This window comes from Oreochromis aureus, linkage group 22, assembly GCF_013358895.1.
Source record: "Oreochromis aureus strain Israel breed Guangdong linkage group 22, ZZ_aureus, whole genome shotgun sequence".
In the NCBI taxonomy this organism is placed as follows: Eukaryota; Metazoa; Chordata; class Actinopteri; order Cichliformes; family Cichlidae; genus Oreochromis; species Oreochromis aureus.
The window spans coordinates 27,508,598-27,526,018 of NC_052962.1; the positions used below are offsets into that span (position 1 = coordinate 27,508,598).

Consider the following 17,421-nt stretch of genomic DNA (forward strand, 5'->3'; position numbering starts at 1 on the left):
CTTTACTGACAGGGAAACAGTGTTACTCATCAGTGATGCTGTTGTTGCTGCTGTATCTCAACCCCCACATGCTTCACTCCTCACCACACAGCACTCATTGTTTGTGATGATAACCTAGAGCTCAAGGCTAACAAAACAATCGTGGCTGTCAGTGTGACTAACCAGGTCTTTTTATCCCCCAAAATCCTGAGAGGCAGTAAGTGACAGAGGCAGAGGAGGCTGATGGGGAGGGAATACATCACTCCTGCAGTGGTGGCCAATTAAAAGCAAGTTTAAACCCCTCTCTGTCCTCGCTCTGTATTCCTCAGGTGGTTCCCATGTCATGGAGACTGGTTTCCCCTCCGGTGGGACTCCTGTGCTCACGGGAGCTGTAACCAGACACCTGCCTTTGTGTTGTTCGATGCTCTTCAGGTAGATAAAAGAACAGTCGAGGGTGGAGGAGGTGAGGTTAGAGTTGGGGATGTGTGTAGAGGGAGAGGAAAGGAAGGTGCGTCACAGATCTTTGGTTACAGCTGTTTGCAGGCTGTGCGATAAGAGGAAGAAACAGCACAAGAGGCAGAGAGAAGAGGGAAGTGCAGCGCTGAAAGTTATTTGTCTGTGAATCAATGACTTTTGTGAGCACAGCTGCAGTGGGAGCCGTTGAAAAGTAGACAGATACGGAGAGGGAGGAATATTTACAGGAGCACTGCATCTCTCTCAGTCACCTGGACGCTCTGCAGCAGACAGACAGCCATTCATCAGAGACTCTCTGTGCCTGATATCAAATCTAATCAAACACTTAAGAGGACATGAAGACCGGCAAGAAATCCTTCATAGGTAGGTGCTCCTTTAATTCACTGTCTCAGAGTATCTGGGGAAAAATGTGCAGTCTCTCAGCAGCACAGCAGAGAGAGAGGGGGGGATGCACCATGAGACAAGCAACTTTTACAGCTCAGTCATCTAAATACTGTCCTCCCTGCTTTTTCAATCACCGTTTTATCCTTTTGACTCTGTCCATCTCTGCTCCTTTTGCATTCCCTCGGCGTGCTTTGACGTCACCGTCTCTAGTTACATAAGAAATTAGATGAAAAATTCAAAGACACTGTATTGCACTCTTCTGTATAACTTCTCACATTATCTGGTTTATTTTCACGATGCCCACATCGGAGTCTCTCACCTTCTCTCTGCAACAGCCGTACATCTCATCTCATTTGTCGCCTGAGAGGATAAAAGCTGCTGCTGGGCCTTGGTTTTGTAACTCAGACTAAGGATCAGATGATTCGGGTGTTCTGTGATAGCCTGAAAAACAGTTTGGGGCCCACACTGCTATTAAACCTTAAAGGGATAAGAAAATAGACCCTTTTTCCCCCTAAGAGTTGGATGTAATGTAAGAAGCTGCAAGCGGCAGATGGTTAGTTTAGTTTGGCATAAAGACTAAAAAATAGAGGAGACAGAAGGCCTCTGGCAAAAGGTAATAAAATCTTCCTGTAAGCGCCTCTAAAGCTCCCTCAATAACACACTACATTTCTCTCTTTAATCTACGCAAAAGCAAACTATAAAAATGTCAGTTATGATCTCACAGCATGCAGAAAACCTCAACTTGTTGCTTATCAGCTACAGACAAGAGACACGAAATTCACAACTATGACATCAATATCATCAAAAAATATACAGTCCAGGAAATCCCCCTTTGGTTTTTGTTCAAGCTAAACAAATGAGATGTATTGTGTTAACAGGTGTGCTTCAAAGCTGCTGTTAGGCACCATTTGTTACATCTGGAAAGAACCTAGCAGGACAAAATACTGAATACAGAAATTTTCTCAAAGCTTCCATTGTCATAAAATCTGGATGTTCCAGATGTGACCAAAAACTCCCTAAAAATGGTCCTTATAAGAGACTGAAACTCTACCTGACAGAAATGTGGCTGTTGTGTACTGACACATAACTTCTAGCGTTCGTCTGACATTTGGATTGCTATCTGGGAGTCCGGTTGTGACCACTTGTGGTCAAATTTTACCATTTTACTGCAGATCTGAAAATTAAGAGCAAACATGAAATTCTGTGTCAAACTGATCCAACCTTCATGTTGTGGATCGGAGCTGGGAATCAGACTACGACCATCAGTTTTCAAACAAAGAATCCACAGTGTCCAATCCAGAGGAAGAAGAAGGTGTAACGGGTCAGGAGTGTGACCGGGAGGATGCTCGTTGTTTTCTTAAACATTCAAACGATCGTGCAGCATAATTTGTCTCGTGGGGTCAGACGGGCAGCTTTGAGTTGTAGTGCAGTGTGTCATTGTGCCACGGCACACGGTTTCTTTAGTCGTAGAAACACAACCAGTTACTACCGGGCTCTCTGTGACTTTGTCATCGTCTTCAGAAAGGTTTGTTGTTTGGACAAAGTGAAGGGGTCACATATTAGATTAATGCTATTCTCACTACTTCAAATGGCATTTTAAAGCAGCGTGGTGCAAACTTTTTAATAGTGTTATGAAAACCATTTTCAAACCCAGACACTAAATTTTACTTCCCTCTTTGTGGTTTCGATCATCTCAGTGAGAATGTGTTTGATTTAAAGGCATCTTCAGGAGCCTTAGAGCAGACTGGATTGAGCTTAAAGCAGCTCTTAGGTAACTGAAAATTGTTCTGTTGAATAAATAAAACCAATTGAGCTTCACTTTGCCTACATGCAAGTCGATCTGGAAAGTCCTTTAATGTCAGCTGCTCAGTAAATTGGTAAAGCAAACATATCATGCAGTCACATAGACACTGTTTTCAGATTATCCATGTCCTGGCACCGGTTCAAACGCCTGACGCTGACCAACGTCACCATCTAAATCACTTCATGCACTTAATTAATTGCTTTGGTTTCGATCGCGCATTCGATTGATTTCCACCAGATATCTTCCAAATGAATAACTGACCTCATGAGAGTCACAGTGGACTTACAAAACCATAAACCACTGATCATAAACCGGACCAAATGAATGCCACAGCCGTGAGTAAGCTTTATTTGCTTCTGGGGTATCCTAGAGACGTTACCCATCACTGGCCAAACTGAGCTGAGAGCTTCTTGTAAAAACGTGGCTGCTTTTTATATAGTATGTTTCATATTATTATGATCCAGGGCAAAACAGAGAAAAGGGAACTGCGTACAGTAACGGAAGTCACCACCGACCACTGATTCATGATGTTTGGCTCACACAGATGCTGCAGTTAGTGAATGACAGTCTGGTGGTCTGAATGAAAATGGCTCCTGGGTCTTTATTTCTGTCTGCTTCCTTTTTTTCTTTCTAAATTGTGTTTCTAACATGTGAGAAAACACATGTTAGAAGAGAGAACATAATGAAAAAACTCTTTCTGCTATCATTATAGTAATTACAGCAATAACCGCAGTCACATTACGAAAATTAATAGAGGCTTTGCAGCTCCAAATAGGCTGGATCTTCCCACTTGCTTGGCAGCAAATTAAAGTAATGTATTATGGAACAGTTTGTGTGTCTGAGTCATCGCAAAAGAGAGCAAACATTTCTCTTTTTTAACTGATGAAGCAGGCGCATGAGCAGCCATCTAATCCCCCATGGAGGGTAGAAAAATAAAAAACACTTCTCATCTACTGCCCGGGAATTCAAACGCGAAACAAAGAGCGAGTAATTCTAACTCCGGATTCATCAGCCAAAATCTGCTCCCACTCGCAGGGGCCTGGGGGCTGCTCTGCGACGCAGTCGGGCTCGACCGCCACCTCCGGTCTGCCTCTCTGCGGGTCTCTGTATGAGTAATACTAGGTGCCAGAATGATGCAGATGACACATTAAAACAGAAAAGAGGAACTGGAGGAGGAGATAGAGGAGATTTAAGCAGAGATCTGTTTTCAACTGAGTGCCAAGGCTGCCATGACTGCGTGGGTGTGAATAACACAAGGCCATGATTGCTCCTCAGAGCTGGTCAGCGATTGTAATTTGGGTTCTCCATCCTCATTAGCCTTCCTGCCAGCCCTATGGGTGGTCACCAAGGACCTGCTTGCCTCTATGACTCATTCATCCACCTTCTGCTGCCTCCTACCCACTACACTGGTAGTAAGCAGCCAGTCGAGAGTCCAGGTTGAACATTACTATTATATTTGAAGCACTGAAATATATTTTTAATGATTTTCTGGACTGATTGATGTTTGTTTGCTTGTTTGGCTCAGGCAACATTTCAAAAATTCAGAGATTTATTCACAATCGTAGAAAAATAAGAAAACAAGAAAATGTTCCCAATTTCGAGGCTTAAATGTACTGCAATTTACATGTGGATGGAAAATATCCAATGTTTTTTGGTGGTTTAAATCTTCTTTAAAGGACATGAAAATATGCTCAGAAAGAGCACTCACAAAGATTTATTTAGTTTAGAAGCTCTGAGGTCTTGAATTGTGAGTCAGATGTAACTGTGAGAGTGAAACAACGACTCTCTGAATTACCCTTTGTTCTATTAGCATCTCGAACTCCAAGCCTGTCTCGGGTTCACTTCCTTTTTGATTATTTTAACTACTCATCTGTCAGCATACAGAAAACTACACACAGTTTCTCCTTTATCCATAAAACTCCATGAAGCTCTCATCTAATGTCAAATTTCTAACTTTTTAGCTTGGTTCGACTTCAGTTCTTACAGTCCTGCTCTTATTTCTGAAATAACTGGACTAACTGTGTCCCCTGAACTCATCGATATTCACACCTCCTTTGATTTTCTGAGACGTTTAAACTGAACATATTTAACTTTACAGAAGCTGTTTGCAAGTACTTTATTTTGAGACCTCAGCACAAGCTAAAATACTGTGATCCAGATTATTCAACACAATTGGATATGAACTTAAAAGTCTTTTCGTGCATTTAAGGAACTCAACAATGTCTTCTTAGTTCTAAGGAGGGTTTTTGACTGTAAAGTCCATTTTGCAAGAACAATAGCCCATCCCTGCTGACCTACTATCAACATGGGAAGTCTGTAGATGGAGGTGAATAGGTCTCCTTGGCAACACCAAACTTTGTGTCTTGTGTGACCTGTATGATAGCCTCTGCAAGTGCACTGGAGCGCTTGAGCAATGCGGAGACAAAGGCAACCATTATAATCCTTCAGCTACAGAAAGCTTGAGTTTTCATTCCTCATGATCTTATTGACTGAAGGCTCTCTTTTAGTCTTCTTGGCTGCAACTAAACTAAACAGTGATTATGAGCTTTTAGAGGCGGGGCAAAAGTGCACCACTGTTTACAATAGGAGAAAAAACTAAGAAAATGCAAAAGAATATTTATCTTATCACAATTTCATCAGCAAGGACCACAAACTCAAACACAATTAGACAACATTTTTTGATAGAAGATGACGGGTGGATGGCCAGCACCAACCTAGGCCTCACCGAGAATCAGTGGTGGCTCAGAGGTCAGGTAGGTGCCAGTAAGAGAGAGTGACAAAGTGAGAGAGAGGGAGGGTTGGGCTGGGAATGAGAACATACAGATTTGTGGGGCAGGAAGGATTTTGCAGACTTATAACTGGAAACGGAGCGTATGAATTACCTCCATTATTTGTGGTTTTCTGGAAGTGAAAATCATCAAATTAAGTTAAAACTCAATTAACCTTCCAGCCCTGATCTCTGGAAAGTCAGCTGAATGACACAGAGGAGCACCACACCAGATACGGGCCTGAATGGTTATCGCACTCAAAATAACTTTCTCACATGCAGCACCTTTAAGATATTACACTTCTTATCTCTTTGCGAAGCACTAAGAATGAAGTTCAATAAGGTTATGCTCGAAGTCATGTTTTATTTAGTTACCTTCGTTCGAGTAACTTTAAATGAGTTTCAGTTACTACTCGGCCTCTACCCTAAAGATCTGGTTTCATTTTGTCCCATGTGAGGCTCAAACTGGGGCAGGTGTTTGATGCAGCGCACAAGCCAACTTGGCATCCTCAGGGGTGACAAAAGCAGTACCACGCTGAGGCTGGGAAGTTATCGTCAATGCCACCCCGTGAGAGCTGGAAAGCCTTTTAGTGGAACGGCTGGCAGGTGTCTCACACGACTGCTTGTCAGCGAGTGGAAATTTTGCCCGTCTGCTCAGCATCAATCACACGATTGGACAGAGTGATGGAAAGCAGGGCAGCCTGTGTGAAAGTGCTAAATAAAACCTGATTAATCTGTCATGTGACAGAAGGCGACGCTGGTGGAGAGACAGAAAGAAACTCAGTCATATGAATCCTTGCAGAGAGATGATGAAATAATATACTTGAATAATTCACAGAAAGTCTACACGAGGGGAGGGGAACCCCATCATTCCAAGCCAGGGAGAGGTGTTGGTGTCCCGTAATCGGATCCACTGTGTTTCTGTGTGTAAACAGAACCGAAGCTGAGCTGTGTGTGTTTGCTTAGGTAGCCATCCAGGGTTTGATCTGTCATACTGCCAGCTGGCTCTGAGCTACTTTCTATTTGGGCCCCTTCAAATAAAGCACCCCACTTCCCTTTTCTCTTAATACATGAACTGGTCCTGTGGAGTCTCACTTCCTTTAAATGGTGCATGACTGTCACATTGTCAAAAGGGACATAAACAGAGGAGTTTCCCACTGACACATCTCAGCTGAATGAATCCTAATCTTACCGAAACAGATGTTTATCACAGCTGAGGGGAAGTAAGCGCTTACAGTCTTAAAGTGAAGTACAAGAATCTGGCCAGCAGCCTAAAAAGTGAACAGTTATTCAACAGAAAATTTTAAATTCTGATCATAAAATCATAGTTTTAGTCAATTTTCTGTGAATATGCTGTTCAAAACTGAAAGCTTGATGGTTTAGTTTGTTATTTTTTTGATAATAAAAAACCCAAATGGTCCACTTGGACTGCAGGAAATTGAAAAAGGATACTTAATCAGTATTTTCTAATAAATACTAATTTGCAGATTAACCTGTGAGAGCTAACACATCTCAGGGTTATTTCATTTGGTAAGAGAAAGGGATGTTTTTGGTGTTAACAGCAATGATTAGTTCAAAAGCCACGAATTATATTCTGATTGGATCCAAGGTTCGCATGCTTGACTACCGTCGATGATGACTTACATCTTGTGGTGTTAATCAGTACCAGAGTGTAAACTACTCCTCACATTAGAAATGTCACTCAAGTAGAAGTAAAGTCATTTTTACACATGAACACAACAGGAGATGACCTCATCAGACACGTTCACAGTACTGAAAATACTCAGTGCGGTTTAGTTAGGGGCTTCCTGCACACATTACACCCACTCACATACTGTGAATTCACTGCACAATTACGCTCTTTACTCTCACATGGGTGCAATCGGACGTCACACAGACTTTGCAGTGGCAGGTTAAAAACAACAACGTTTAATGTCCGCCTCAGCTATGCATTTCCATTCGAAGCCCGGAGCTACAGTGCACATTTGCATTTTTCTGTATGACTTTATCAGTCTCTCACATTGTTGTGGAGAAATTTTAGCCCACTCTACTTCAGCTCATTGAGGTCAGCAGGCATTCATTTATGCACAGCTCCCACTGCAGCACTTCAGTCAGATTCAGGTCTGGACTTTGACGGGATCATTGCATCACGTTGAGTCTTTTCTTTTTCAATAATTTTGTTTTGATTTTCTGCTGTGCTTAGGACCATTGTCTAGTTGCATCATCCAATTTCATCCGTGTTTCAATTGACAGACAGATGGCCTCAAGAATACTTTGGTATTCCAAGGAGTTTGTGGTCAACTGGATGAATGGAAGGTTCCCAAGTCCTGTGGCTTTAAAACAAGTCCAAATCATCACCCCTCCACCGCCATACTCCACAGCTTGTATGAGGTGTTTTGTTTTCACCAAATATGGTTCTGTGCATTAGTGCCTTACATCTCCACTTTGATCTTGTCTGACCAAAGGACATTGTTCTGAAAGTCTCATTCAGATGCAGCTTTGCAAACGTAAGCCCTGCTGCCATGTTCTTCCTCGAGAGATGTTCTCCCGGCAACCCTTCCAAACAAGCCACACTTGTTCAGTCTTTTTCTAATTGTGCTGTGAAGAACTTTGACATTTAACATGTTAACTGAGGACTTGTTTTTCCCTACAATTTCTCTGAGCATTGCACAGTCTGACCTTGGGGTGAATTTGCTGAGACTTCCCTCTCCTGGGACGATTGTGGCATTGTGTTAGGATGCCTGAAACTCAAAACCACCAAAATAAAAAAATTGCTCAAACTAGATGATGATCCATTGATTAGCAGCACCTTGCTCCTACCCAACCTCCTAAATAGTATGTCAAGTCATAAGAGTGTACTTATGAATAATATTGTTCTATTATAATATTAAATGGTATCCTTCAGTTCCATTGGTAGTCTCTTCAGTCACTTACCTCAAAGTTGAGAAATGTTTAACCCAAGTTATTTTTCTTATGAGCTTCTGAATCTTTTTTTCTGTGGTCTCTGGTCATCACACCACTGCTAGTACTTTCCTGTATTGAATATTCTTGTATAAACCCGAGAAACTGAGAAAAAATATGCTTTTTAAAGAATATTTTTTCTTGAAAATCCAGTAAAATGGTCACAGTGGCTTGAATATCAGCTGCAAAGCATATTTTCTATGCAAAATATGAATCAGTTACTCTGTGAAATAAGTATGGTGATGAATAAATGCAGAGGGGCTAGAAAGAAGTGCCTCTCATATGCGTTTGAATAAATGCTGTTTTGCACTGCAACATCATTGCTATCATTCAGTGAGAGATTAAATAACACTTTGAATCAGCAGATACCTATTAATGTCAACACTTCCTGGAACATTTGCATGCACTCACCTTCCTTGCTGGGCAGTGTACACCCATCTGCATTATGGCACGGTTATGTAACTTATATAACAGGGTTAGTGGACCACATCTGTGACAGCTGGACCCATCACTGCGTAAGCTCAGATGAGCATGATGTCAAATGTTATTTCTCTGAATTTATATAATTATCGTGCTAAGTCACCTGCATAACCCTAACCTTGTGTGTGTGCCGTGCGCAAGGTCGTGGCTACGCTTTTTACTTGGAGTGAATTACTTAGAACGAAGAGGCAGGGAGATTTCTGGAAACTTCTTTGCTTTAAATAGAGGAATGTCTGCAGAGCATGCAGTATTTTTCCTCCTTTTTTTCCCTGTGCACTTTATGGCTTTATGACCTTTTTGTGGGTTATTGGGATCAGGCACTGCAGCTGTTGCAGGCTGAGGGTGAAATGCAGCAGTCGTGACATACATTTCTGCATACCCTCAGAAGATGAAAGCGTTGCAGCAGGGGGAAAAAACGGGAGCTGCTGCCACATGATTTAACAAGACCATTCCTGGGATTGCACTTCTTCCTCTCCTTCTCCATAATAACTGGCGATAATCCCTTTTGTGCCTGTGGTGCTAACAGCCAGTTTGGAGATTTTCCATTGAGAGAAAACAAGGAGGGGGGGGAGTGGAGTGGAGGAGGAGGTGCTGGTGGTGGGAGTGTGGTAGGGGGTGCTTTCACCCACCTCCTCCTCTTCCTCCTCGTCCTATGCGGTGAGCTCTCTCGTCATTCCCCCACCTCGCCTCCTGCAGGCAGAATATGGCTGCAGCGGAATCCCGTGACGTCACGAGACTGTTGCCGTGGATACGACGGTGACGAAAACGGGGCGTCACCTCCTGATACCACGTGGTCCCCCTATAAGCTACATTGGCTGGCTCGAGCGGCGGCAGTTCAGAGCGGAGCGCGGACGATTGGAGTTCAGTCTGCGCGTTTGATACCACATAAAAAACCAACGATAGCTAACGGTTAGAGGACCAGGACCACAGAGGAAATATCACTGCATCTTTTTGCTTCATATTTTTGAACTTTTGGATATTTATTTATCGCTGAACATGGCCGTGACTGAAGCTGGATGTGATCTAACTTACTGCAAAATGAGGGGAATTGTAGCCGTTCTCACTGGTGAGCCTAAAAAAATTACACTTTTATTTACAACGCTACCCGAATATTCATCACTAAATCAAGCTGTAAATTACAACAAATTAGACCTGTCTTTTAAATTATTTTTAGTAAAAAAAAATCAGATATAAATAAATAAACAAATTACAAAGAGTGTTTTTATTTATTTTGTTCTGCATTTAAATGGTAGAAAATTCAAACCTGGACATAGACGATAGCCGTGTGGAAATCTGAATAAATATGTCAAATCGGGTTATTTGTGTTGTAATAAGGATTTGTGATGGAAAATGCTTTGTTGGCTGCCACTGTTGGTATCTGAATGAATGACCCAAGTGGTTGCATAACCTATAAGCCCTCGGCATAAGAGGTCTATACACACTACACGCAAGCCTACACTGGAAATGCGACATTTAAAACTCACAAATTGCGGATTAGGACTCAAACACAGATTTTTTTTTCTCTCTAATTAGAGAGAAGTGTTTGGATCACGATTCAGCCTGTGTGTGTTTGATTGTTTGTGTCATACTAACATAAAGGGGTTCCCTCTTTTTCTGCAGCTTTCATCAAGGAGAGAAAAATGGGTCTGAATGACTTCATCCAGAAGCTGGTGTCTACTCCACATATCTGCCAACAGTGAGTATTCATATTTACAAATAAAAAAAAATAAAAATAGAGATGGTTGGAAGTGTAAGATTTTGGATTGGAAAATTGACCTTTAAGTGAGGGCACAAAGAGCATCTCTCTTGGCTCCAGTTACTTCCTGGATTTCAGAGCTTCTAGTGTTTATTTCTGACTGCTATCCCATTCATGATTAGTGTGCACAGGTCCCAACCAATCCAATCAGCCACCTGGGTTTAGCAGGACATTCTGTTAAAAGCATAATCTGGGTCCAAGAAGCCAGGTTAAGAATAGTTCTTTCATGACAGGCTTGCTAACAATCTCACCACTGCATAATCACCTCTCAAGCAAATCCCATGTGTTCCCTTGACAAGGATAAACCTGTAATTCAATTATTACATGATACATGGCTTGGCCCGTGACACAGGTCAGAGTGGGGTGGGGTGGGAAAAAGACAAAAAAAACCCAGGTGTTGCATCTGACCTCTCCACATGCTCCAGGGGGGCATCTGAGCTGGACCCCTGAGTCCTGCAGAGCAGGCTGAACCCTGTCTTTGCGGATCAGCAGCTTAAGGTTTTCTCAGACAGGCTGAGCTTTGACAAGCCTTGGTGAACTTGACCTGTCTGGAAGTTTCAGACAGTCATTGGAGTCGCACCCACGCAGAGGACATCCATTCAGCTTCTCAGTTTCAGAAACCTCTTAAGAAATCTCAAATCCAATCATCTGTGCTGAACAAAAAACAGGTGAAGTCAAAATCCTCCGTATGAATGAGTCTTTGTTCTCTGTTTTCAGTGTCGAAGTTAACAACTTCCTGAAGATTGATGAGAATCAGAACGAGGAGGTCGAAAATGAACTTCCTGATAGTGATGTAAGCAGAAACTGTTTACTTCCATCACAGTCTGACTCATTTTATCTGTAAAATGTGGCACCGTTGTGATCTTCCCCGTGTTGTCTCTTTCAGATGTGCCTAAATTCTCAAAGTTCACTGGCTGAGGACACTCAGTAAGTATACTTCAAAGAAATCTCTATGCCACAATTTTGACAAACATAAATGAAAACAAATTATAAATGAAATTTTCTATCTTTTTCTCTTCTTTAGGATCAAGCCCTGTGATTTTGACTACCTTAAAATCATTGGAAAAGGCAGCTTTGGAAAGGTGAGTCTGTCCTTGCGTGCAGCCTTTTATGTAACTGCTCTCCTGCACACTTATAGGTCATCTCTGCGACTACATTACTAATGCAAATGTTTGATGGCAAACAGGTTTTACTGGCTCGGCACAAGGAGTCCACCAAGTACTACGCTGTCAAAGTGTTACAGAAGAAAATCATCATGAAGAAGAAAGAGGTAGGACCCCGCCTCTATCTATTTTCTCTCTGCTGGTAATGTGAAATGCAATGAAAACAGCATGTTATAATCCATCTTCTCTCCTCCAGCAAAAGCATATCATGGCTGAGCGCAGTGTGCTGATGAAGAACATCAAGCATCCCTTCCTGGTGGGGCTGCACTACTCCTTCCAGACTACTGACAAGCTGTACTTTGTGCTGGACTACGTCAACGGTGGAGAGGTAAGCCACAGTCTGGCAGAATGAGGACAGAATATATAACCTTGTTTGAAACAGATGCTGACAGATGTTTGCTTTTTTTCTACTCCAGCTGTTCTACCATCTCCAGAGAGAGAGAATCTTCCTGGAGCCCAGAGCCAGGTTCTACGCTGCTGAAATTGCAAGCGCACTTGGCTACCTCCACTCTCTGCACATAGTGTACAGGTAAAGAGTGATGCCACAGCTCCCCCTAGTGGACATCTGTAAACCTTTGCCCTGATGCATTTAGAGTAACAATTTCTTTGTCTTGTTTTTGACAGGGACCTGAAGCCAGAGAACATCCTGCTAGACTCACAGGGCCACATTGTCCTAACAGACTTTGGCCTCTGCAAAGAAGGCCTTGACCCCAACGGTACCACGACAACCTTCTGCGGGACGCCTGAGGTACAAGATACATCTTTAGACATTTGTTCATAATCCGTATGAACTCAGCAAGACTTCTGAGGAATAATGTTGGACTTCATGCATTCATGTTTTCTCTCTGTTTTTCTCTCAGTATTTGGCTCCTGAGGTTCTCCAGAAGCAGGCGTATGACCGCACTGTCGACTGGTGGTGCCTGGGATCGGTGCTCTATGAAATGCTCTATGGACTTGTAAGTGAAAACTGGTGACTTTATGCCTTTTTAAATCTCCTGATTGTTTATACAAGATTAACACAACTCCTTTCTTTTCTTTGAAACAGCCCCCATTCTACAGTCGCAACACGGCTGAGATGTACAATAACATCCTGCACAAGGCTCCGGTGCTCAAGCCCAACGTGTCGAATGCAGGCAGGGACCTGCTCGAGGGGCTTTTGCAGAAGGACCGCACCAAGAGGCTGGGAGGAAAGGATGACTTTGTAAGTGCACACATGGCATAGAGCCCTGATTCCCAGAATGTGGGCTGCAGTCCCCTAGTGGCCTTTGCAAGTACTGCAACTGGGCTGCAAGAAGTCACCTGCCGTAAATTAAAACCATTAATCTTCAACAGTATAATTTAGTATAAAGTTGCAGTTAAGGGTTTGTATTTTTGAAAGAAATAGACCAAGTCAAACAAAGGGTTGGAATTAAAATAATTACACAATCATTGCTAATTTTCTGACCTACTTTTGAACCTGAACTCATCCAAAATTAAACAAAGAAAGAAGAAAAACAAGGAAATACTTGATCTTAGGCTTGCGTGATGATCGAAGCTGTGATTAAAGTTTTGGGTGGTCCAAAAAGGATTTTCACATAATGAAATGTGCCACAGACCTCTCAAGTTTGTGAATGGCTAACTGTAACAGATCGTGACACTTGTTTTCCATCACTGTGCTAATCCAGTTTCTCTTTTTCCCTTCAGCTTGAACTGAAGTACCATTCGTTCTTCTCTCCAATCAACTGGGAGGACCTGATGGCCAAGAAGATCATACCTCCATTTGTTCCATCAGTGGTATGTATTACTCATTATAATTTAATCAGAACGATTTGTTGTCCCAGAACACGGCTATCACAGTATCACTTTCATGTTTCACTTCACGATTATAGCGAACTACATTAATATGATGTTAATGCAATATTAATTGGAAGTGCATGAGAGGCTTTAACCATAACTGTACAAAAGCATATAAAAAGAACAGTTACACAATATTTACAATATTATTACATCTGCTTTATTGAAATCTGCTAGAAATCCAAAGCCTTTTTGTTAATGAAATAGTCAGAAATAGAATGAAACTCATAGATCTAGTGAATGTGGACATTGTGCTTATGCCATGAAACACCCTGATATCAGAGGCAAATTCATTATTATACATGCAATTTTTCTAACATCTTCCCCATCTTTGTTTTACAGTCTGGTCCCACAGACCTGCGACACTTTGACCCCGAGTTCACCCACCTGCCAGTGTCCTCCTCTCTTTGCACAGACACGCTGACTGTGACCAGCAGCGTCAAGGAAGCAGCCGGAGCCTTTCCCGGCTTCTCTTACGGGCCTCCGGCCGAACTCTCCTTCATGTGATCGCCAACATTTCTTCCCGTCTGTCCTGAGAATGAACAGGAAGCAGGACAAAAGCTCCAGACTGAGTGTTGCTTTGACACATGGACCAAACTGGAGCGGCTTGTCTAGGAGGACGTTATAAGAGGATCTAACTGACAAGAACGCTGAGGGATGAGGGTCAGATCTTGAGTTAGCTTGTGCATGACCAGTGTACAGATGGAGGACTCTCATGTTACAACACCGCCGGCCCTACAGACTTCTGCCTCAACCATCAAACTGCAATACATATGTGCCAAGTATGGATGCACGTCGTGGCCCTAAAACATCTCTGATGGCTCCGGTGAAGTGACATGAAGAGAAGTGCCTGAAGTTCAAAGGCAGTTTGGACGGCAACAGCAGAGCCAGCTTTATCGAAAAAAACAAAAACATCGAGGCAGTTTCTTTTGTTTGGACTTTTGACGAGAACGCTAGCCGTTTAAAGGTGATGCCTTCATTTCATTTCTACATTTGTCCAAGCTCTGTGTTTTTCTTAATGTTCACACTGTGTTTTGTCTTCATGTGAATGCTCAATTGCACTCGAGGAAACAAGGGTCACGAAAAGTGAAGCTTATTTTGCTTGAAGCATCAGCAACTTTGGATTAGACAGCTGTATATCTCTTATTTAGCTTCATATCTTTGCTCTGAACAAAAAAGAAACGACAGTATCTCGATATTACGCACCTGCTAGTAATTCTTGGACCAAACAGACTCATTAAGACTTTATTTTTGACCCGTTTGTCCTCATGAACTGAACTTTTATTGTACTGTGTAGGAAAAGAAAAGAAGATACATATATTTTATTAACCACAAACATTCACTGTTTACTAGATTATAAATTTCTAAATGTCGATTAGCGTATCAAAATATCCAAGTAGATTTATTTCATCCATAGCAATATAATTTATTTTTGGGTTTTCAATTCCTTGTCATCTTCATCTGGCGACCACATTAGTTTATATCTGCTGTTTGCAAACTTTACAAAGGACTAAGGAAGAGTTCAACCAGCAATAACAGCCCCACATCAATGATAGCACATGGATACTGTATATCAATCCTATTTTAACTTAAAAGTGATTGCTGTTTTATTGCAAACACTCCAGACAAACTCTACAGTCTATGATCACAAATGTCTGTGTATTTATGCATCATGTAGAGAAGAACTGTGAATGTCTTGTGCCTGTCCAAGGCGGCCTGATCCGTGTATAACGTATGTACATATCTCTTGCCCCTAAACCCGTTCGTCCCTTTTTTCAAGAAAGATATCTTTAAAAGAAAAAAGCTTAATGGTGAGGAACCCGCTGGGTGGAGTAGGCACTGGCGTTGTTGAGCCTCGGGCCTCCTGCGTAAGATGGTTCTGGAAAGTGCAATAAAATATTGTTAACACGGAAAGAATAATTAAATATTTTATCTCTTTTTATCAAAAGTGTAAGGCAACTTTATGCTCTGATAGTCATTATTAAGAGAGGCTTGTCACTTGAGCACGGATTACTCATGATATCTTTACTCCATTTTTAAATCTCCATATTTCAGGTTTCTCCATCCCCAGGAAAGAATTTTAAAGCCTGCTGAAAATAATAATACTAAAAAACAAGGCAGCACACAGTTCTAGATCATTTTCTTCCATATTTGGAAGCATTAAGTTTCTGTTTTGTATTTTTTATGTATATTTATTTTCATGCCACTGCTACTGTACAAACAAGACTATTTACATGATCAACTGAAAAAAACTGAAGTGTAATCTGTGTCAGAAATGGCAAATAAAGTCTCTAAATCTGAGTCTCGTCTGCTGATATTTTTGTTTGTATTAATGACCTAAATCTACAAAGTAATTATTAAGTGAAGCTTGCAAATGATTGCACGCTGCAGGTATCTTTGCTAGAAAGACAGAGGTTAAAGTTTACAGCAAATCTTCCAGATGTATTTATATTTTATTATTATGAAATTGTGGAAGCTAAATGAATATTTTTTCTACATACTGACAGTTTTTACTTTAGCTCCTTTTTAATTCAGTTGTGCTGTGATGATATAAACAGGTTGTGGATAGCAGCAGGTGAACAGGTATCTCTTCCTCACATTTCACTATGTCAGCAGGTGTTCTGATGAAGGAAAAATACTCAAGCCCCATTTCCTCCAGTTTGCTTCACAGGCAAATTGATCGTTGGAAACACCATCAATGGCTAAACAGGTCAGCAGCTGGCCAGACACACCTTTTTATTTACCCTGAGCCATGGGGTCACGGGTTGAGTTTAACCTTTCCACCTGAGCGCTTTTAGCCTTTTCCCAAAGGAGAATCACAAGAATTGTGACAAAAGTATTTCCAGGCTTTCTAATCAGTTTTTAAATGAGGGGCATAATTTCCTCAAGAAGAGAAAAGACTCAGATTGATCAGATGGCCAGAAATGAGAGAAAAATAGACTTCTTCTTTCGGCTGCTCCCCTCCCTCACCACCTCCTCCTCTGAGGTGCCTGGAGCTCCATGTTCAGCGTATCCACTTTCCCTCCTCTGCACATGTCCGTCTCAACCGAACCTGTCTCCAAACCTCTCAACCTGAGCTTTCCCTCTCCTTTCATTCCTCTTCTCTCCAGACTCTCTTCCACCTGCTAACTACTCTCACTACAGATCACATTACACAATTATATACTGTTCACTCACTCTTAAGTGCATAGTCATATATATTTCCACTCTAAGGCAACTAACAGTGCTTTTCATTGTTCAGTTGGTTACTTGAGGTATGAGAAGACATTAAAAAGGATTTTAAAAAATGTGCAGGTGGCAACTAAACATGAAATAAAATAAAATAAAGACATTTTAATGAGAAAATAGATAAACTAGAACACTACTGTAAGGTCTGGGCTTCTCTGCTTAGGCTGCTGCCCCTACGACCCGGCCCTGGATAAGCGGAAGAAGATGGATGGATGGATGGTCTACTGTTTTAAAAATCTTTCAACATTTAGATTGTCTTAGATTTTAAAATAATTGCTGATTATAATAGAATTATTGCTCATATACTGTTAATTTTTTTATGTGCTACTATTGTGTCCAGTACTTTGAACGGCACAGTAAGGCTGAAAATGAACTTTAAATCTTAGACTGATCTAGTTTAAATCAGTAAAGTCTGAACTTACTGTACCATTTTTTAACAATTTGTTTGATATAAACGAGCTTTCATGCGATAAAACAAACCCCGAGGTAAAACTGGACACATTCAAAGCATGCTCACCTGTTCAAATATCAGCTGTTTGCATTTTACTCTCACCTGTGTCTGTACGATGCTCTCGTCTGTGAATCGGCCCTT

General features: G+C 41.6%; 1 protein-coding gene across 2 annotated transcripts; it reads left to right on the forward strand.

Annotated features, from left to right (window-relative positions):
* Positions 1-445: 445 nt before the first annotated feature.
* Positions 446-15,902, forward strand: si:ch211-195b13.1 (STKc_SGK domain-containing protein). 2 transcript variants are annotated; one of them, XM_031756793.2, is made up of 13 exons: positions 446-816; positions 10,470-10,545; positions 11,323-11,398; positions 11,492-11,532; positions 11,630-11,687; positions 11,792-11,875; positions 11,965-12,096; positions 12,185-12,297; positions 12,393-12,516; positions 12,629-12,724; positions 12,814-12,969; positions 13,452-13,541; positions 13,944-15,902. In XM_031756793.2, the coding sequence occupies exons 1-13, from the start codon at positions 789-791 to the stop codon at positions 14,106-14,108; spliced, it is 1,239 nt and encodes a 412-aa protein (XP_031612653.1). In that variant the 5' UTR covers positions 446-788; the 3' UTR covers positions 14,109-15,902. The 2 variants fall into 2 exon arrangements, with proteins under 2 accessions (XP_031612653.1, XP_031612652.1); XM_031756792.2 differs by lacking the exon at positions 446-816 and adding an exon at positions 9,692-9,915.
* The last annotated feature ends 1,519 nt before the right edge of the window (positions 15,903-17,421 follow it).